The 21691-nt window shown below is 34.2% G+C and overlaps 2 protein-coding genes and 1 non-coding gene across 5 annotated transcripts; 1 reads left to right on the forward strand and 2 right to left on the reverse strand.

Annotated features, from left to right (window-relative positions):
- Positions 1 to 231: 231 nt before the first annotated feature.
- bgm (bubblegum) lies at positions 232 to 8044 on the reverse strand. 2 transcript variants are annotated; one of them, XM_064686035.1, is made up of 6 exons: positions 7960 to 8044; positions 4133 to 4381; positions 3383 to 3728; positions 2816 to 3315; positions 1042 to 1633; positions 232 to 963 (listed from the first exon to the last, which is right to left on the reverse strand). In XM_064686035.1, exons 2-6 carry the CDS (start codon positions 4375 to 4377, stop codon positions 640 to 642), a joined length of 2007 nt encoding a protein of 668 aa, XP_064542105.1. In that variant the 5' UTR covers positions 4378 to 4381; positions 7960 to 8044; the 3' UTR covers positions 232 to 639. The 2 variants fall into 2 exon arrangements, with proteins under 2 accessions (XP_064542105.1, XP_064542104.1); XM_064686034.1 differs by having other exon boundaries at positions 7833 to 7974.
- Positions 8045 to 14691: 6647 nt separating this feature from the next.
- TRNAQ-CUG (transfer RNA glutamine (anticodon CUG)) lies at positions 14692 to 14763 on the forward strand. The gene has a single exon. It is a non-coding gene; the product is annotated as a tRNA-Gln (tRNA).
- Positions 14764 to 17574: 2811 nt separating this feature from the next.
- Positions 17575 to 18741, reverse strand: LOC135431147 (uncharacterized). Of its 2 annotated transcripts, none has more exons than XM_064686098.1 (2): positions 18063 to 18741; positions 17575 to 17974 (listed from the first exon to the last, which is right to left on the reverse strand). In XM_064686098.1, the coding sequence occupies exons 1-2, from the start codon at positions 18691 to 18693 to the stop codon at positions 17628 to 17630; spliced, it is 978 nt and encodes a 325-aa protein (XP_064542168.1). In that variant the 5' UTR covers positions 18694 to 18741; the 3' UTR covers positions 17575 to 17627. The 2 variants fall into 2 exon arrangements, with proteins under 2 accessions (XP_064542168.1, XP_064542169.1); XM_064686099.1 differs by having other exon boundaries at positions 17790 to 17994.
- Between the last annotated feature and the right edge of the window lie 2950 nt (positions 18742 to 21691).

Here is a 21691-nt window from a genome sequence, read left to right on the forward strand (position 1 = left end):
TAATTGTTTTTTTTTTCCCCCAAATAAACTACAATTTTTAAGAGTTCTAAGGCAATCTGCTGACAATACTCAAACTTTCTTTATGGTTATCAATTTTTAGGACAAAAGCTTTTTAAAGGAACGGGAAACTTTCAAAATTTTCCAAGCATAAGGGAAACTTGAACAATTTCTCCAAGCGTAATTCCATTGTATATGATCTTAAAATCTAGATGTAAAAATTTATTGTAGTAATTCAAACAATAGGAGAGTATAATTTTCTTTGCGTTTCAATAGGTAAAACAAATTAACATAAAATTTAAAACTTATGCGCTAAAGATCTATATAGTTTTGATGGAAAAAATAGTCGTTCATCATAATTAACATCAAGCTCAACATCAACATCAACCTCATCATCATATCGCACTCATACTAATTGAGTGGATGGTTTTTTTTGTTATCTAAAATTTCTCTATATATCGTACAAGTAGTTTATATATATATATATATATACATGTGTATATATTAGTTAAAAGCTGGCACTCAATGGCTTGTAAGTCCGTTAAATTCATTTCATGTTTAAAGCTCAAGTTGCATAGCTCTCTGCCGATTGGTAGAAAAATAAATTTTTTTGGTTTCACAGTGATTGTTTTTGTGTTTGTTCTAGGCGTAAAGGGTCTCAATGAGATCCGCATACATTTTGTTAACCACATTGCGCTTGACCTTCAGTGTGGGTCCCAGTTCGCCGGTGGCAATCGAGAAGTCATGCGGCAAAATTGCAAATTTCTGCACCTTCTGGGCATTCGAGATGGACTGTTTGTTGGCGCGTTTGATGCCATCCTCGATGGACTTCCAGACCTTTGGACAGGGTCCGGCATTTAATATGTCGCTGAGTGTCTTGTGCTCTACGCCCAGAGATTTCATCCAGACGGACGATTCGTGCGACAGCTCATCCAGCGGTGCGCCCGTCTCTCGATCCACTTCGGTCTACCATTTTTGGATTGGATGGGATATTTGGAGTATATATATATATTCGAGTAAAATAGAAATTTAGCTAGAACTTACCTTAATCGAAACCAAGACGGTTAGATATTTGCGCTGTTCACCCACGAGGAAAGCATTGGAAATGCCATCCAATTCCTTTTTGATAATATTCTCAATATGCACGGGAGGAATATTCTCGCCGCCCGCAGTTATGATCAGCTCCTTGGAGCGACCCGTGAGGCACACATATCCCTTGTCATCGATGTAGCCCAAGTCGCCGGAATGCAACCAACAGTCGTCGTCCAGCGACTCCTCGGTCTTCTCCTTATTGTATATGTAGCCCATGAACACATGACGTCCACGTATGCACAGTTCACCATGTCCATTCTCATCCTGATTGATGATCTTTGATTCGCAGCCGGGCAGCGATTTGCCAATGGAATTCAAGTGTATCGAGTCGGGCATACATAGTGTGTGACAGCCGGCCGTCTCGGACATGCCAAAGGCATCCAATATTTTCATATCCAGACTGAGGAAATATTTCTTTGTCTCCGGCGACATAGGCGCCGCGGCGCTCACCAAACTGATCACACGATCAAAGCCCAAAGCAGCCTTCACCTTGGACAGAATGAGGGATTTGGCAATCTTGTAGCGAAAACCTCCGTTGCTCTTGCTGCAAAAAGTTTGAGAGAGACAAAAAAGAAAGTTTTTTAATTGGAATTCTTGATTAGTTTGTGGCCGGCAAGTTGATAATTGCATGTGTCAAGGATAAGGGAGTCGCCCGACAGTAGAGCGGGTTTCTTAAAGTGCAGGACGTTTGTGTATGTGTGTCTCTTAGTGGACTTTTCGAAGGTGAGCTAATGTACTTGAAGGCTTTAATTGCATGGACATTCATTAAAAGAAACCCCAGGGGAAAACTCTCTTAGCATCCAAAGGCTCACAGCTAATGGGACATATTAAAATATTATAATTAAAGAAAAAAACTTGTTCAAGTTCCAGCCCTAGTCTTAATCTGATTATTCTGATTATCTAATAAAATAAACTAGAGCAAAGCAGAATTTTGTAATAAACAAATTCCTATAACAGGTTTAACTAAAAATATAAATGGCCGCAATAGAAATCATATAGCACGTATATATAGTAAAATCAGTTCCTGTTTTTTTAAAGACTGTTGAAAAGGAATTCGTAAAGTTAAAAAGACTCTTTAAAAAAGAGAGAAGAGTTAAAAAAAAGGAAGTTTCTTTTTAAAATATTAAATTAATAAATATATAAAATATCAAATAGAGCAAAAAATAATTTTGAATAGAATCTCGTTCGAGTTGATAAGAGTTAAAGAGTAAGTAACGTTTTTTGAAAATAACTCTAAGCTATTTAAATTTCAACTGTCGGCCAGGTGAGCATATTTTAAAGCTGGCTTAAATATGCGCTAATCACAGACAAAGTTTAGCTCATGTCACGAAATGTGGAGAGCAGCTGCCCTCAGACAAAGACTGCCGCACAAGGACGTGCCCGCATGCAGGTGAGCTTTCGTGCAGCTTCAGTTGCCGCTGCTGCTACACCTGGGCGATGCCTTCGTGTACAACCTGACGTATGAGTAATGTTGTTGGCTGTGATTTTGGCTTCCTTTGGACTGGCGCTGGCTGCTTGCATAATTTACGGGAACGAAAAACGCGCAGCAAATGCCTGGCAGAGATTGCTTACAGCCGGGAGCGCGTCTAGGAGCCGACAGTCGTGGGCATGGCAGCCACTTTAACTGTGCATCCTTTTTGCATAATTTATGCGCACACAAAACTTAAAGTTGAAGTATATATATGCAGGTGCCCTTCGGCCCTTCGGCCCAATGCACACAACTTACCCCTGACTCTCCATGTAATGCTTGAGCGTGATGCCCTTGGCCCAGCCGGCGAGCATTTTCTTAAAGCTGCCACTGGAGCTGGCCACAGCGACCATACGCTCCTGGAACTTCTCAAAGACACGCGGCACGCCCATAAACCGTGTGGGCTGTGCATCCTGCAACGATTTAACCAGCGTGCCCTTTAGTGCATCCTTATCGGCAAACCATATACAGCCCGCCATGGAGGCAACCGTATAGATGTCCACGGTCTGTGCAGCCACGTGGGAGAGCGGCAAATAGGAGACCATTGCCTCGGAGCCCATCACCACCTTCTCCAGGCCCTTGGCGATGCCGCGCGTATCGAACGCAATATTATCATGGGATAGCATCACGCCCTTGGGCATGCCCACTGTGCCGGATGTGTAGACCAGGCAGCAGCACTCATTGATGGCAATTCTCTCCAGTCGGCGCTTGAACTCATCCTCGACGTCAGCCACGTTCATGGACTCAATCTCTGACCACTGTAAAGATCGGATGTTAATGAAATTAGCAATTTAACAAAAAATAAAAGTTCGCGTTGCAATTTACCCTATAGTAGCCATCCTCCTTCTTGAGATTTGGCGCATAGGGCTCCTGTATTTGTATGGCAGCCTTCAGATTTGGCAGCTTGTCGCGTATGGAATGTATTTTCTCCATTTGCTTGGCATCATCCACAACGACAATCTGGGCACGGGAATCCTCTAGCACATGCTGCACTGCCTCCGCCGAGTTGGTAGTATAAATGCCGGCTATAATGCCACGTGCATGTATTGCGCCCATGGCCGAGTAGAACCATTCGGCGCAATTGAAAGCCAACACGCCCACCGAATGATGCTCCTGCAGGCCCAGTTTAATGAAAGCCTTCGCCGTCTGGTGCACCTTCTGCTCGTATTGCCTGTGGAGTGGGAAGGGCGGAAAATACAAATGGGTTAGAGTTAAATTCAATAAGTGATAAACCAATTTTGGTAGAGCGCAATTCGAAGGAACTAGAGATGGGCAAGTGCGCGATAGTTTAAATAGAACACGAACTACACTTAACAAGACACGACAAACACGACCTTTTCAATTATGAGAGCTGCTTTAGGAAAAGCAATAGGAAAAGCCGAGTCGACTTTTAAGTATGGATTTTTAGAGACTGCAAAAAATTTAATCTTCGTAGTTTCGAAAAGGCGCTTCTTTCTTTAAATATATGAAATATATTCGTGTTTAGAAGTACTTTTTATTTATAATGCAACCGATTCTAGGCAGATCCCTGCCCATCGCTATGGAAACACTCTCTCTGAGCTCACTTTGACTTACTTATAGGTAACTGTGGTGTAGCCATTTTTGCCGTTCTTGGTCCGCAGCGCCGGATAGTCGGAATAATTGTTGACGGTACGCTTGAGCAGGCCGGGTATGGAGATGGGCTCCTCGGCGCCGAGTCCCTCCTTTTGCATGCGTATCTTAACGGCCTCCTCGGGATTGGTGGTGCGATAGACCTCCGAGGACCTCAGGCGATTGGGGCCTGGGCGATTGAAAAGCGCTTCGTTCGGATTGGCGGCCATTTGACTGAAATTGAATTAACAAGCTATTAGTGGAATACAAATTACATTTCCTCTTTGAGGCCTAGCAAATGTGGTATGTTACTTTCTGGGAACGTGTCTGCACAGTAACAAGACGGAGGGGTCAAGGCTGAGGCAGTCGTATGTCTCTTATCGCTATGCCTAAATTATGACTTAACACCTGATTAGGGCGGCATGGGGCACTCATATAACTGCATATTATAAATACGTATTGATCAGAATTTATGGCCTACTATACCTTTACGGAGTTACGGAGCAAATAACTGGAGGATTAGAATGGAGAAACCCTTTAACGAAAAGTTGCTATATCATAGTATTATATCATTTTATATAATTGCAAATTGGCAATAAAAATAAATATTTATAGATCAGAATTTATGATATACTATAACTTTATGTGTCGAGTCAGCTAAAAAATTTCGGATTCGAATTTAAGAACCCCATATATTATAATAATAATATTAGAACCCAAATTTTAAGAAGGTATCAGAAGTTGAAATTGATTAGAAAGTCGAAATTTTATTATATCATATACCGAAACGTATATAATAAATAAATATAGATCAGAAATTATGGCATGCAAAAGGATTAATAATAGGCAAACATATAGAAAATATCTATGCACATTAGGATGGAATATGCTTGGAACTGATGGATTTTACTTGAGCCCCCTTTTGGGGGAAGAAAAAGCCACTTGATTTTATAATATCGTAAATTCTTTAGGCAAAGCTTCTATATTTGTCATTAGTTGTGTAAGCATAAAATTTCCTTTCAGTCTTATCATCAATAAGATAATGCCACACACCGCAGAAGTCTTGGCTTACCATGGTTAACATTCGATTTTATTTTTCGGGTACAAAGGGCTACGACTTGGCATATAGTTTACGATATCTATCTATGTATACACATGTAGCCAGTGAATGTTCATAATTTTTGTTATTGTTTCGACTTTTTTTTCGTTTCTTGTTTTTATTAATCAATAAACTGGCAAACAGTTTGATACTGATAAGGGCAAATGCCCAAAATAAACAACAAAAAGTGAGTTTTTTTTAAGAATGAAAAGAAGAAATCCAGCAACAACAATATGTACTAAACGAGTCCAAAGTTTATGGCCAAGGCAAAGCGGTTGATTTTTCATGTTTAGTTGGAAAACATTCTGCCAGTCGCTCGGTTACTTAGTAGGCGGAGTTCCGCCCATGATTAGCTCTGATTGATGGACGGAGGCTCCCCCACAAATGCTGTGCAATTAAAAAAACACCTATATATATATATATAACGAATGATTGACAGTTGTCTAATGCACACGCGAATTTTTTATTGAAATTGTTAGCTTAAAATGTTGATGTCTGTCAATTGAGCATTGTTTTTGATTTTGATTTTATAATAGGGAAAGTTGTTGTTAGTTTTAATTAATAGATATATAATAACGAGCTATAGATCCTAGGACTAACTGTTCTGAGTATGCAATTAAGTAGAATATAAACTGGCTTTATTAAGTGGGAAATTAATTGACGTATTCATTAGAACAATCCCAAACTCAAAGAAAATTATAATTTTGAATACGAAATTCAAGGACCTAGTTTTTTACAATTCCTTAAGCTAATACCATTATTATTATTACTTTTCTAAATTTTTTCAAACAATATTCAGAATACTCAATAAAAATCTAAAATTCAAATAGAGAACTTATTAAATAATTTAATGAAAATTATAATAAGCCTTAGTTTTTGTACAATTCCTAAAGCTATTGCTATTACTCACTATTATCTTTTTTATTATCATAAGAAATCTAATAAGTCCTTCTACATACATGTTTTAAAATATTATTTAGAATACTAAATACAAAATCTAAATAAAAGAACTAATAAAATAATTGAATGCCTATGAAAAATTGTTTGTGGAAATTCGTTGGATCTTGTAAATCACAAAAATCAAAACTAATCATTTTACTAAGTAACTTAATTTGTATTATAAATAAATTAAAACATTTTCGCCGACACATTCAATTAAACAAGTTGATAATTAAAGCTGATATCATTAGAAAGTCAGACTCATTAGTTTGATTTATTGTACAATCAATAAATTCTCTTTTTTTCAAAAGAATTATAATTATCATTGTAATTATGAATTACAACGGAAGCAAAGTCTAGAACTTGAATATTTCAAGTGATAAGAACAAAGTTTACAGCTGTTTTATTCTCGCTAAGCAACGATTAAAAAGCACAGTATGCTGCTCACTGGGATGCAAAAACTGTGAATATTATAAGCATATAGACACTTCTCGATTCCAAGTTGACAAAACTTTTAGTTTCAATGAAAACTGATGATTTCTATAGGCCAATACAATGAGAAAATAATACAATCGTACAAACGTACATACATTTCAATGTGAGTTTAAAAAAACATGAATAACTATATTTTTTATTAACGAACGATCACGGTGTATACTATTCTAGTATATTTAGAATATTTTATATGCAAATATCGATAAATATATAGAATTAATAACTAGATACATATCATAGAACTGTTGTCTCTGAAGAAATTACTTCATTGAAACACACACAGTCATACAAACATACATACATATGTTCACAGCACGATATATGCATGTATGTATTCATATATGTATGTACATACATAAGTATGTACATACTTTTGTCTCTACAGAATTTGCGTAGTTTTATAGCTGGGCGACTATGCCAAACTAAGCATATTAGAAACCGGCTTTTAAGTTGATAAGAACAACAGTGTAGCGTCTAGACATTTTTCTATCGTACGATTCGCATAGCATCGGCTTTAAGCAAGAACTGAAATAGTTTTTCGCTTTGTAAAGTGCTTGTGCAAAAACTGTGTAATAAAAATGTATCATAAAGTCGAAACCGCAAAGAGAGCATTTTACAGGCGACCTAAGAAGCTGCGGATGAAAACAAAACAGATAATTAACAGTTCTAAAAATATTTGCCATACATATGAGCGTGTTTGTGTGTATGTAATTTTTTGTTGTTTTCGAACAGTTGGTATTAAAACGAACCAAAAGAGAATGGCATGTCACATAACTGAAGAATTGCGGTTTTTTTTTTTCGAAAGTGGAATGAGCAAAAAAAAAGATGGGCCAAAGAGAGATGGTTTGAAATGCGATCAAAGCAAAATAAGAAATATAAGACAAGCGAAAGCTAGAGGCGCAACTGACAGTTGAAAGGTGACAATGAACCCGAGAGGACAGTGCACTGACCCACTAAACTGAAGCACTGGAGAAGAGCCAAAGAGAAAAATATAAACAGCCGGCAAGTGTTTGGGGCCTGTGTTTTCGAAAGCGCCGAAACACACGTGTTTCAAGGGGCGTGGGCGTGGGCGTGGGCCGCAGCGCAGGTGTCAAACGCGCAAGTCACGCACTGTTCTTCCTATATTTCTTTTATGCTTTATGCCAAACTTACATAATTTAACTATATATATATGTATGTATTTTGAGTTATTTATTGTTTTGATGTTATTTTCGTTAGCGTTCAGCGCAACACTTTTTTTTCACTATTTTTGAATTTATTTGCTGGTTCAACTTTTTACTTATAGCACGACCAAAGCAAACGACCGCACGCAGCGAAGCCAAAGCGTAAACTGAAAGCAGAACAGGATCGCTTGCTATTGAAATCGTGGATCGACGCTGGCGACGCTGCTGCTGCCGCCGCTGCTGCCGTTGTCGCCGTTGGCGCTGTCGATAAGTCTTCAAGCGGTTTTAAGCATGACGACTTAGAGAGCTACCTGCTTTTGCGTTCTTATCAGTTGAGCGCCCCACATTGCGCGCTCGCTCGCTCGCACGTCGAAATCGAATTCGAAACGGGCCTTATGGTAAGTTCATGCATACAGAAGCGTTATTCGAAATCTGTCTGATCTTTGCTTGGAAATCGTAGATGAAAAGCAACAACAACTAGTTGCTCTTATCAGTTCAGTTAAATGTTTTCATTCGAGTTTGCGCCCTTGTTTAAATCTTTTGAAACCCGTGCTGCCCGATTTACTATGTGTCTTGTGTTATGGTTCTTACCCTGGTTCTTTTCTCATTAAGTATTTCAAACAAAAGCCCTTTGTTTATCCCCTATGGAATATTTTTAATATTTCCCTATTTTACTCTGTTCACAAATTGCGAAGGGTATATACATATGTAAGTTTTGTAACTTTTTTGACTAGCTGTCCATCCATTATATTGTTAAGAAAACTCTTTTAAATTTTTACAAAAAACATGGATTTTCAAAAGTCAAGTTTCTTCGGGTATATAGATTATTATATGGATGATAAGCAAAAGTTACTTTACATCGGATATATAGAGTATTGTACGGAGGGGCCAAAACTCTTTCGACAAAAGAGAAAGAAAAACAAAAAAAAATTAATCGGGGGTCTTACTTCAGATATACTGAGTGTACAGAGTATTGTGCGGTCAGTAACGTTCTTACTTGTCGATTTTCCATAAATATACTATATATATATATTTTAATTTAGTTTGTCAGTTTTAATCAGAAAATATATATAACAATATAATTAAACGAATTTAATATTACCCAACCTTACGAAATATGTTCGTCTAGTATAGTATATAAGTAAAGTATATCTATAGAATCCTATATTGTTTTGTATAGAATTTGATCAACTTCAACATCAACAATCAACATCAAAATTCAGTTAATCCAAACTAGAACACGCACACTAAATTTTTACCATTTATAAGAATTTAGATTATTACTTTTTTTTAATACCAATCAATTACTTTAATCTATCAATCAAATTTTTGAGTTTCTGTTACACAAATATATATACACTTTTTTTATAGTTTAATTAGATTTCTATGATTTATTTTAAAATTTAAAATTTCTTTATAATTTATTCATACACTTAGCATAGTATCAGCTACAATAAAATGAGGTACTTACTGTATACCCTAGATGTATTCAATATATAGATTAATCACATCTCAAGTGAGTAATATTAGTTAGTATATTGCTGGCATGCTTTAACTAAGTGTGCAGCTGCTTTTTCTTTCAATTGATAGCGCATTTTTTGTAAATGAATCTTACAATTGGAACCTGCAGAAATGAGAACCTACTAAAAAAAATAGGCGAAATAATCTATCAAGAACTAGCTGTAATCAGTTAAGATTAGCTTGAAAAAGGCATATAATTAATCTAAGCGAATATAAATTTTAATGTTATATGTTATGTAGAAATCTATGTGCGTAGTTTGTTGTTTTTTTCTTGTTTTTTTGTTTTTATAAATTATTTTTAGCCTTGAGGCTAGGCATGAACTTGACTTGACTATACTTAGTATAGCTTACTAGGCATATAAATTTGCGCACTTTAGCTTTAATATTCCGATTTTTCGCATAAGTTATATAAATATTAGTAAGCATCTTTAATTATAAATAAATACTAAGCTGATAAAATAGAATAAATTCCTTATAAAAATATACAATTATTTGGCGAGCCCAAAAATAAACCAATAGATAATACCTGCGCTTATCTGCACTCGCTTAAGAAGTCAAACACCTGTTGTATTAATCAACCAATAATTTAAATACCCTAATGAATCATAAATATATGAGATAAAATTATATTAAAATAATTTTACATTTATTATCAGAATTCCAAATAAAAAGTTGAACTAAGATAAAACGCTCGTTGTTCTGCTTGAGCTGACGCATTCACTGTATCTATATGTCTATATATATATATGCATATGTATGGGTACAGAAAAATAAACTCTATCAACTGACCGATTCGAAATATCTTGAAATATACAAGTTTGGCTGTTGCCAATTGTTTTGTTTTGCCGCTTATCAAACAAATTATACAAGTTGGCCACATTTTATGATTTGATAAACATGCGAGTAGCATTAGTTTGAGCCCATAAACTGCAGTACACTATGTACTATGTACTATATATATATATATACATATAGCCACCATAGTCGGCAGTTCTTTTTTAAAATTTATGTCCAACTTGGGGCACACTTCCGTCGCTGCCTAATCTTGGACGGCAACCTGCCAGAGGGCAAAGGTGTGCACCTGAATCTCCCCCTGAATCATGACTGGGAATTAAAAATTTCAGTTGCCCGTGGCGTTGTATTTATTGATAAGATTATCTGTTTCTATAGCTTATATAAATCACAATTTTAGCATCTTTATGGCTAACTAAATGCGACGGCTTCGCGATTATCTCTCGACCACTTCAATCACAAATCGTACATAGATACAGTTTCTATATATAAAATATATATATTTATTTATATATATCATTTTTTTTCTTGTCTCCCATCTATAGCTCTGACATAATAAACATCAATTTATTAGGCATATAGTATTTAAATTCTATAGTTTTTTTTTTGCTGTCCTTATCAATGGGAAAACACGAGTTTTTCATTTTTTTATATATATTTTTGTCTGTACCACGAAAGTTGCCTAAGTGCACGAGCTTCTTTTAGTATACTTAAAAGTTGGTAGCCATATTTTGTCCAAATACCAGGTAATTTGTTAAAGATAATGTTAACTATGAAAGCAAGACATTAATCAGCCCACTATGACAAGCAAGAATATAAAATGAAATGTAATTATTTGTGTTTTTATAAAATTCAATATATAAAGTAGATCAGAGTTTGAATCCCGACTATATTATGAATATTCTAATATCTAAGATATAAAGATTTATCAGCTTTCTTAAATTTAATTTATCTTTCGAAATAAGAAGATTTGTTTTGTTATATTGATCAAGATACATTAGGAATATAGCTTAATTAATGAAAAATAATTTAATCAATTAAATTTATAAATATATAAAAAAAAGTATTCAAAAATATGAGCAACCAATAAATTACAATAGTAATTTGATATTAATATATATAAAAAATTATTTATATATAAATATAATATATAATATATACATATATTTTATATAAATATATAATTATAATCGATTTATTAAATAAAGAGACCCACAGCTAAGTAATTACATTAAATTTTTTTTTTTTTATTTAATGTGCTATTTTTTTAATAATACTAGCAACAATTAATTATTATAAGTATTAATTATCAAAATAAAATACCTAAGTTCTTAAGTTGAAATTACATTTTGCTTAGTATGCTTAAAGCGTATATATTAATTTAATGTTATTTTTATTATAATTATTAATTATAAAATACCTTTACTTTTAAATTATTCTTAGTTCTTCAATTATTAATTTATTCTTAAATTATTTAAATTAAATTAGCTGAATTTGTCACTGCCAAGCTATTACATATAAACATCAGATAACTAAAAACCAATAATTGTAATAATAATTTAATTAAATAATTTTAATAATTAATTTAAATTCAAAATTCCACTTGACTTGGTATTTTTATATGTATATTCATTAAATGCTGTTTTTTTTATTATTATAATTAATTAAAATTCGAATAAATAATAAAAATATATAACAGAAAGTAAACTAAACTAATTTTATTCATAAATAAAATGTAGGCAGTTTAATAAATAATGTTTATTTTTATTTTGGAACTTATTTAGATAAATAGTTACAGCAAATAATTTTTATAATTAGTATTATCTAACAAAATTAAATTAAATTAAAAACACCATTTAGCTTTGTATTCGTAAAGATTTGTTTATTTATTAGAAATAATGAACATTATTATCTTAATTAATTAAGAAAAAACAAAGTAATTTAATTCTATACCTAAATTTAATTAAAAGCTCCACTAAGAAGAGTAATTATAAATATAATTTTGTTTACTTAATTAATTGTGGAAGCTTATTTTTTCATAATGGCCATACAAAGCGCGCACGAGTGCGAACATTTTTTCGATAGACTGTAAAAGCTTTCGCTAAAGCTCGTGCATATAGCCAAGTTTAAAACCTTGCAAAAGCTTAATTTTATGTTAAGCTTTTGGTGAATTCGCCGCAAATTAATAAAAAAAAACCGTGCTGTAAATTGAAGACAGACAGTGATATACATAAGTATATGCACGTCTGTTAGGCTATCAATTTACCAAGCATTGGTTAACATTTTAGCCGTGCTGAAAGACAATTGCACTGCCCAAGGGAGGGGGGAAGGGGTCTGGTTCGGGTAGGGTGTGCTTTATAAAGCGCATATACATATAAGTTCAGTGACAGCCATCATTTGTATGCTTGTGCCTTAAGTGCGCTTTATATGAGAGTCGAGTCCTGTCAACGGGATGAAATGAATACTAAATTGAACTACAATTTCGAAGTCAATCCCGATTCCGATTCCGATGTCATGTTAATGAGATTGTCGTCAACGGAATCAAATTACGTGGCACAAAGTTGCTGTTTATAGCGTGAGGACACGCCCACACACACACACACACACACATGCACAGTAAACGCATGCAAATGATGTGCTGATGTGTAAAAAAAAAGACTTAAAAATAAACACGAAAACCGTTTAAGCACAGGTTAGCAAAAGCAATGAACGTGTGTTGGCATTTCCAGCAAGTTCATAGTACTTAAGTGCTTAAAGGGTTGGATGTTGCACGGGGAGGGGGGGGGGGGTGGCAGAGGGCTTAGGGCAGCATCCTGCTGGGATAACAAGTGTTTGGCTAATTAACTCAGTTGAAACGCGCCACACACACACACACAGCCAGACAATGAACTGTTCTGTACTGCATATAATTGTCTTGCCACGCCCACTCGCCGACAGCCATTTGGGCAGCAGGATAACAAAAGGAGTAAAGCGTAAAGTTGAACTGTTTAGAATTGACCATAAAAATATCAGATTTTATGACACTTGCGAATGGGATTTAACGTGATGTGTCCTTATGTGGGTACTCGATATTATCCTCAGCCTTAATTGTGATTATACAAATCGTACTTAATGCGAAATCGTGAGAGTATCGATTTAGGGAAATGGGCAGATAGTTTGTAATTAAGCTAAGGGAGATATATTTGAGTTTTTTATGATAATAACTGCATTAATATATGTTTATTATTAACTGTATATTGTATCATAAAGAGATAATATAACTTATAATATAATATAACTTTTTAATTTTATTGGCTTAGCAGACAATGGTATCGAAATATCAGTATTTAATTCAAAATGTTAAACTAATTTACTTTAAAAACAGGTAAATTAATTGTTTATAATTCAGCATCGAAAAAATGCTTTTCAATGATTATTTGGAAAATATTTTAAAACATTAAGTTATATATTCATGTTTATTAAGGTTAATTCTATATAATTAAAAATAAATATTGAAATAAAACAAATAATATACTTTATCTTGATATATATGTAAATGTGTATGTAAATATATCAACATATTTATAATTTAAATGTTAAGCATTGTTGTTTTTATATCAATTTAAATTATGTTTTATATATGTATTTAGTAACATACTTCATTCGTTGTGATTTATTTTAACAGTATTCGTTATTTCGTCAGATTATTCAATTACATTTTAACAAATATTTGAAATGCAACTTTTTTTTTCTTTTTTTTGTAAATAATAATTTATTAATTTTATTCATTACTTTTAATTGCTTTAATTTTAAACAAATTATTTAAACATAATATTAGTGTATTTTCATTAAACATTTAATTTTTGTTACCTTTAATTAAAATATACTTTGAAAACTTAATCTATCCCAAATATTTTAATATTGATTTTATTTATTTACTTTTATTTATAAGTAACATTATTTTCAAATTTTACAGTTATTAAATTATTTTATAACGTATACTTACATATATATCCATATATATACAAATATTTTTGAAATACAACTTATATTGCTCTTATTGGGAAATAAATATTTATTGTTACTATTAATTATTATCATATTTAAATTATTTTTTTTTAATTATTTCTTTTATTATAATTTATTTTTTTAAAAATAAACAGAATTAATTTTTTTCTAATAATGTTTACAAGTTTTTTATATTTTAATTTATTTTAATTGAATTGTGAAATTTAATTTAAATATTTATAAAAATATTACCTAGTGATCTCTTTTAAAAAATTCTTTTATACAATAATTTATAGTTATCGCAGCATTTACAAAAACATTTTCTTTTCGAGCGCCGTTGAATTATATGCTGACTGCTACGAAATAATTCCCAACGCGCGCACACACGCGCGCACTCACACACACAGCGTATAAGAAATACCTTATAAAATCTATAAATAGACAATTTTATCAGCATGCCTCAGCCAAAAATTTCTCACACTCAATGAATTTCGTATACTATGTAGCCAAGAGATATAACTACCCCAATTAGGCAGCCTTCATCAACCGGTTCTATGGTGTAATGGTTAGCACTTTGGACTCTGAATCCAGCGATCCGAGTTCAAATCTCGGTAGAACCTTGAGTATAATTTATTTTTTTTTTATTTTTTATTCATTTTCTGTTGCGTTTCTAAAACACTTTCCGCTGTGCCAAGACAATTAGTTTGCTCGTAAATTGGAAGCAATTCGCAGTGCAGGGAATAAGAAAACTGTTTTAGAGCCAACCTAGCCTTTATCCAGGCAACTGCAGTCCTTGGCAGAAATGTCTATTTCTATTTCTATTTTACAGTAACAGTTACATTTGCATGTGTTGAGTTGGCTTTAACTACAGCAAATAGTTTGTTGGCTCTAATAAAATGCTATTGGCCATAAAAGGGGATGGAATAAAAGGCAAATGTTGGCAGCGTGGAATGTTTTTAGAAATGCTGCTGAGAGAGGGAGAGACAGAGAGAAGTAGAGAGAGAGAGAGAGAGAGAGAGAGAGATAAATGAATGATAAGTCCAACTTGGTTGTGCCATTTGCCGCAACATTGTTTTGATTAATTTGACAAGCAAAACTTAAAGCTTTACGAAAAGTATCTTTAAGATACATGCGAGCAAATGCGACACTAAGCTGACCAGTCAGCTGGCAAATGCAACTGGTTGCTTAAGCTTTTAATATCCAAACATAAATAGTCGTTGATTAACTTCATGTGAACGGCGACCTTTGCCCCCAAGTTTTGGCCCGCATCAAGAGTTCAAGTGTCATAATACGCAATAGCCGCCCACAATCAAGGCTAATTATAGACACACGCAAATGCGTCGCACATTTTGGAACAGCATAATCAATAATCGATAATTGACAAATTAAGCAACATTTGCGTATATCTGGCAACGCTTGACTTTAATTTCATGCCACAAGTGTCGCAATGTCAACGCTAATTAATTGGATTTCTTAACGCAAACTGAAACCGTAACTGAAACTGTTACCGAAAACCGAAACATTTGCTGCAGCTGCTGCCGTTGCCGCTGCTGGCCAATTGACCAGCTTGCCCCATGGCTGTGTCTGTCAGTACTCAGTTCACTTGTCAAATTTCAATAATTTAGCACACGAATCTGTCCAGACAGAAGCTGTCAGCGATAAGCCAGACGAGCAACAAAGACAAACAACCAGACAACACTTTGCAACAAATTTTGCTAACCCTTAGACAACACTTGCTGAAGTACCACAAAAACTGAGTACATTCACTTGATAAAGAAGGTTGAACAAATTTCTGTGATAGTAAAGCATATTAATATCCTAAGGTCTTTATCGATAACTGTGCTGTCGATAAACGCATCCTTTGTTTTGCTCATTTTCTTTAATATTTAAAATAACGCCAGGCTCACTTAAATTAAATGACAACCACACGAACACAAGACAAGTGTTATCGATAGACAACTTGCATTTGTTATCGATTTTTCTTATTTATACTTTATTTTCCATTTGTCACACCTAAATCTTGATATTAGCCTAAGTCATAAGTTATAAACATTTAAATATAGTGTGCAACATTATCGATAAACAGTTTTCTGTTGTTATCGATTACAAATTCGATAATTTTATACTAGTACAGGATCATTAAACGCTTAAGGGGAAATAAAAAAGAATTTACATTGAAATTAATAAAATTAACATTAAAATAAATAAAAAACATAATCTTTTGATAAAAATAGGGCATTCAAATCATTGTTAAACTGTTATTATAGATTTGAATATAATTTGAATACATCTAATCGATAGCAGAAAATTATTTTAATCGATTATTTTTATCGATACCACACATGGAAATTTGCGTCAATTAAATTCGATCAAAGCAATTTATTAATTTTTATCCTAAATAGTTTACAATATTCTTTAGCAAACCCTCCCATATTTAGTTTACTTCAGAACGAGAGAGAAAGCGTATTTGGTTTGTGTTCTATAGAGAAAGTAAATTTGATTTCTTGTTGTTTACTTTTACTTTTTGGTAGAGAATTTCTGAAATTGTAAACGTAAAATTAAATGAGATTCGTCTCGTGGCGTTTATTTAATGCGCCTCGTTGGTTACTCCTATAAAAAAATCCCCAAGTTCTGCTTGCATCGAATCCGCAGAGGTGACATCGAGGTAAATTGTTATGGCACCCCAACAAATGTCACATCGACCAACTCCACACACCGCTCGCTATATTATGCAATAAACATTCGCGGTTGGGCATCAGAATAAGCGCGGAGCATTAAAGCCCGAATAGCTCAAACATCACATGGGTTATTAAATTTAATCACAAGTGTCTCAGCTGACGTTGGGACTAATAGGAACGGAATGGAAATGGCAATGGGATTCGTGAACGAGAGTTAAGATAAATGACGAGTAAGGAAATTGGAACATTGTATCTTTTTAAACTAAAGGTTAATTTTTTATACCCCGAACCCATTGAAAATGGGTAAAAAAGGGTATTATGTATTTGTTATGTTATGGGTTATGTATGTAACAGGCAGAAGGAAGCATCTCTGACCCCATAAAGTATATATATTCTTGATCAGCATCAAGAGCCGAGTCGATCTAGCCAAGTCCGTCCGTCTGTCCGTACGCATGAACGCAAGGATCTCAGAACCTATAAGAGCTAGAGACTTGAAATGTTAGCTGTAGGTCCTCCTAGTCCCCAGATCAAGTTTGTTTCCGATAGTCGGTAACTTGCCCCGCTTCCAAGTAATCGATAAAAATCGATATCGAAATCCTGTTTTTTGAGCAATTTCGGCAGATATGAGCTAGAGTTACCAAACCTGACATGTAGCTTCTAGAATAGTATATATATATTTCAAGTATCTTTCATTTTATACCTATCGCCTGTTGGAAGAAGAGGGTTCAGGGTATCCCCTCTAGAACCTCCTACTTGTTTTATTATAAAATATGATTTATTTCAATAAAAGATATTTGGTAGCAATTTCACTTGTTCGGTAAATTAAACATAAAATTTCGTTCAACTGTCGACATAACTATATTGGGCTTTTGCATAAAGGTTTCTAATCGATTACGGTCCACCAGGAAGGGCTCCGGCATCGGATATGGTGCAATTGACTTTGGTGGCAAGGCGTCCGCAATGGTTGGATAATGCCTTAAATGACAGTGGCACCTCTGGCATCGAGTCGTTATGACCATTATATAGTATGCAATATCCTGCAAGCGTCTAGATTCTGCTTCGTAGTTGAATAATTCTCTGAGGGATTCGACACCACGTCTCATAAATGTGTACGTCCTTAGGATATATTCGGTAATTCGTTCGATCGGTACACCTATAATGATTTATCGTAGTCTGGCCAGTGTGTATATGGTGTTGGGAAAAAAGTGTTCGAAAATATCATTGATAATTGTTATACGCACTAGTTATCATGTTGAGTACGATTGCGGCCAAACGTTGCAGGGAAGCTATGAAACCATTTATGCATGCCTGTAGATCCACTCGTGTTATTCCTGTCATCAGTTCATAATAAAATTGTACCGAATTGCGCGACGCCTGTTGCTGATGATATCCGTCCTCAGTGTCCGAGTTATTGTTGGGCGAATCGCCGGTGGGCAATCTTTCCAGGACATCCGTGTTCTTATTGTGTGGCAACGTATAGGTTCTACATAGAAAACGCAAAAAGGACGTCTCCATGCCGCGTTTCTGTGGCACAATTTCGGGGCTCAAACGTGTAAACGGAGTCTTATTGCGCAATACCACGGGCATTGCCACATTGACGCGATTGCGGTGCCGTGGCATAAACTCATCCAGAATCAGCGACCAATCCGGCGCCTGCCTTGGCGATGACTCGGCGCCGGGGCTGACGATCAGCTGTTTGGAGTGCTCCATAGACGTTGAACCACGCAGATCGGCATTGGTGGGCGATGCTACTATTAATTCAAGCATATTCAATGGAGTTGCCAACTCGTTCTGTACTGTATAAAATTTGAGCTTGTTGTTTGAATTTACCATATGCTGATAGGTTTGTGTATTGAACACCGAAGACTTCATTTTTTTATGTTAGATTTGAAAAAAATAACTAAAATATGCATAAAAAAAGTTAAAGGTATAAAAACACAAACATTAAATTTTGGGGAAGCAGATTCTAAACGCGTTAAAAATTAAAAAAAAAATTTTTTGAACAGTCCGATTAGTTTCAGGTTTGTGTTAATTGTGTGAGCTCCACGAAAGTATTTTAAGCCAAACACGAAATTTCCCTTCAATGCCAACTAGATACTTTTTTTGTGGGAACATATTTCAATATCAAATTTATATAGGGTATCTGGTTTTCGGCACAAGCTCTACTGCCAATATGTTTTTTTCATTTCGATAACCTTTGATCAAATTTAGCGCCACAATTACATTGAGTAGCTGCTCTGGTATGACTGAAAGACTTGCAGATACCCTGTCATTTAAGCAAAATAAAAAAAATCATAGAAAATAGAAAAACGAGAAAATAAGTAAAGTTGTGGACATTTGCCTTTAGCAGATTTGTAAGAATAGTGAAGCTCGTAAATACTGAGTTTGAGCCTACTTTTCGTTCCATGTGCAGCTATATGATATAGGGGTTCGATCCGGTCGGTTCCGATATATGAAATGCCTGGAACAGAAAGAAGGGCCTTTGTAAAGTTTCGAGACGATAACTTTAAACTGAAGGACTAGTTCGCATAGAAAAAGACAGACGGCCGGACGGACATGGCTATATCAACTCGGCTGTTGATGCTGATCTAAAATACATAACAATACGTAACACATTTCATGGCCAATTTATTATACCCTCTAAGAGGGTCAACAAAATCGAATCCCTTAGTTATAATACAGCCTTATATACCTTATCCAGCTCAAAAAGTTCTCTGACATAATATGATATAGGGGGGGCAAATTTCTCATTCGCTTTGCATAAAGAAAACATTGAAGTGCAGCAAATGTTCGAGCATTTCGGTTTTCCTTTCTGTTTTTTTTGTGTTTTTCGTATTTCAAATTGATAAATCGTTGAGATTTTCTTTATGAAGCGTATCCAAACAAACATAAAATGGGTGAGAAAAAGTTCCCAAACAAAAGTCAATATCAGCAGCCATAATAAAAACAAAAAATTTTTTGTCATCTGTTTTTTTTTGTTTTGTTGCTTCTTGGCTGCGTCAATAAAAAATGAATGCCAAAAATTCAGCACTTTTTGGGATTTTTTTTTAAATATTTTTTTTTTTGTTAGCTGGCACTTTGAGTGCATGTAAGAGAATGCATATGAATAAATATTTGTGCGATTTTTTATGCAAATTGTTGGGCAGCGCACTTTGATTACCTGTACAGGCTGCTATTTAAATTCTTATGTGTATTCCGAGTTGATGCTGTTTGCACATAACCTCACTTTTACGTGCTACTTTTATTCTAGTTGAGGCTGATTGAATATAACCTCACTTTTTTTTGTTATATTTTGTACATTTTTTAAGTCAAACTCGTTTCTCTCTTTGCTGCTGTTAAAATATATGCTATTTATTTGTTATAGATTAAGATTCTATGTAACTTCTTTTCCTTGCTTCTGTTATTCTCTTTGATGCATATTCAAAATAACCTCACTTTTCCAAATTCTTATTTTCTTCTTCTTCTTGTATGTAACGTTATTTTCTGGCATCCATTTTCTAGCCACTTTTAACCTAATTTTACTGTACGATATCTCAAAATCAAATACTAAACATGTCAGCTAAATTTTCCGGGCAGACGTAAATTTCTGTTGAGAAAACTAATTAACTTAAGATAAGAGATAATCAGCGTGACAAATTTAATGCCATAATAAGGCCAAATGGGCCATTGGATATTACCAAAATTAAAGATGTCCATTTTTGTTTTTGCCTTTAAGACCAGCAAATTTATCAAGAAATTAACGCCTAACCTGACTTTTTTTTCCCACCATCTATTTTCAGTACTTGAAAGCCACTAAGTGCCAAGAAGAAGAAGAAGAAGAAGAGAGGGAGAAAAGAAATGTTGTCTCATTTGGTTTAATGTCATAAATTTTGTTACTTGCGGCTGGGGACAAGGTCATTGGCCAAGAGCTATACAAAAACAAAACTGTCCAAAATGCTCTAAGCTGCTCGAAATCCCGCGGAAAGCTCTGTCCGCAACAACAATAATCAATATTCCTCCTGGCTTAAAGGAACAAAAACCAAGCAGAGAGAGAGAGACAGGGAGAGAAGGCTAGAGATAAAGTGAGTGTGAGTGAGAGAGCGGGAAGTACTGTGACCTTTGTGAACATTTGACCAAATATCGGCCCAGTTGCGTGTTTGACATGTCATTCGATGCCGCCTGAATAAACTTGGGACACGTTTTCTTGGCCTGGTCAACAGGAAGCACATTAAGCATTGGATTCCCAGAATGGGCCACAGGCCATGCTGAATAGCCAAGTTTTGCTTTGGGGCCACATTTAACGTGGCCTGTGAATTAACTGAATTTTCATGCCTGACTGGAAAGTATCCTGCTGCATTGTCCATAGAAACAAGTGTCGATTGATTTTCACTTGGTAAGCTATTAAATCCATAATAAAGACTTTTTAAAGCCAAAACCTTAAAATTTCAAAATTAGAAATTTGCCTGAATTTAAGTAGTAATTTATTTTAAATCTCAAAGATTCCTCATACACGCAATGCACATTAAAATAAAATATCTTTACACATCTTTTAACAATAATTGAATTCTTTTTATTTATTTTTTAAATGATGCTTTATTAATATTTTAATTATATTTAAACCATTTAAAATCACAAAAAAATTGGTTATTTTTTAAATTTTTATTTAAGTATTTTTTATATTATTTCGATTGTTGTTAAATATTTACATTGAATTTAATAAATGTTACATAAACTCTTCTTTAATTACTCTTATATTATTTATTTTCTTTTATATAATATTTTTTTTATTAATTTTTTTTTTAATTCTTCAAAAATAAGATATTCATAATGTGGCTTAATTTTAATTGCCCTTGCTTTTTGATGTTTAGTATATTGACACGAAAATACCTCA

This window comes from Drosophila montana, unplaced genomic scaffold, assembly GCF_035044405.1.
Source record: "Drosophila montana isolate Dmon_TW-CO22-7 unplaced genomic scaffold, ASM3504440v1 contig_312_1, whole genome shotgun sequence".
Lineage (NCBI taxonomy): Eukaryota > Metazoa > Arthropoda > Insecta > Diptera > Drosophilidae > Drosophila > Drosophila montana.

Bases quoted from the DNA above. Each gene is read 5' to 3' on its own strand.
- LOC135431147 (XM_064686098.1), bottom strand. From the start codon at position 18,693: ATGAAGTCTTCGGTGTTCAATACACAAACCTATCAGCATATGGTAAAT. The intron at 17,975-18,062 runs GTGCGTATAACA...AAATCATTATAG, and splicing joins CGTACTCAACATGATAACTA to GTGTACCGATCGAACGAATT.
- bgm (XM_064686035.1), bottom strand. From the start codon at position 4,377: ATGGCCGCCAATCCGAACGAAGCGCTTTTCAATCGCCCAGGCCCCAAT. The intron at 3,729-4,132 runs GTAAGTCAAAGT...CCCACTCCACAG, and splicing joins TACACCACAGTTACCTATAA to GCAATACGAGCAGAAGGTGC. The intron at 1,634-2,815 runs GTAAGTTGTGTG...AACTTTTTGCAG, and splicing joins CATTACATGGAGAGTCAGGG to CAAGAGCAACGGAGGTTTTC.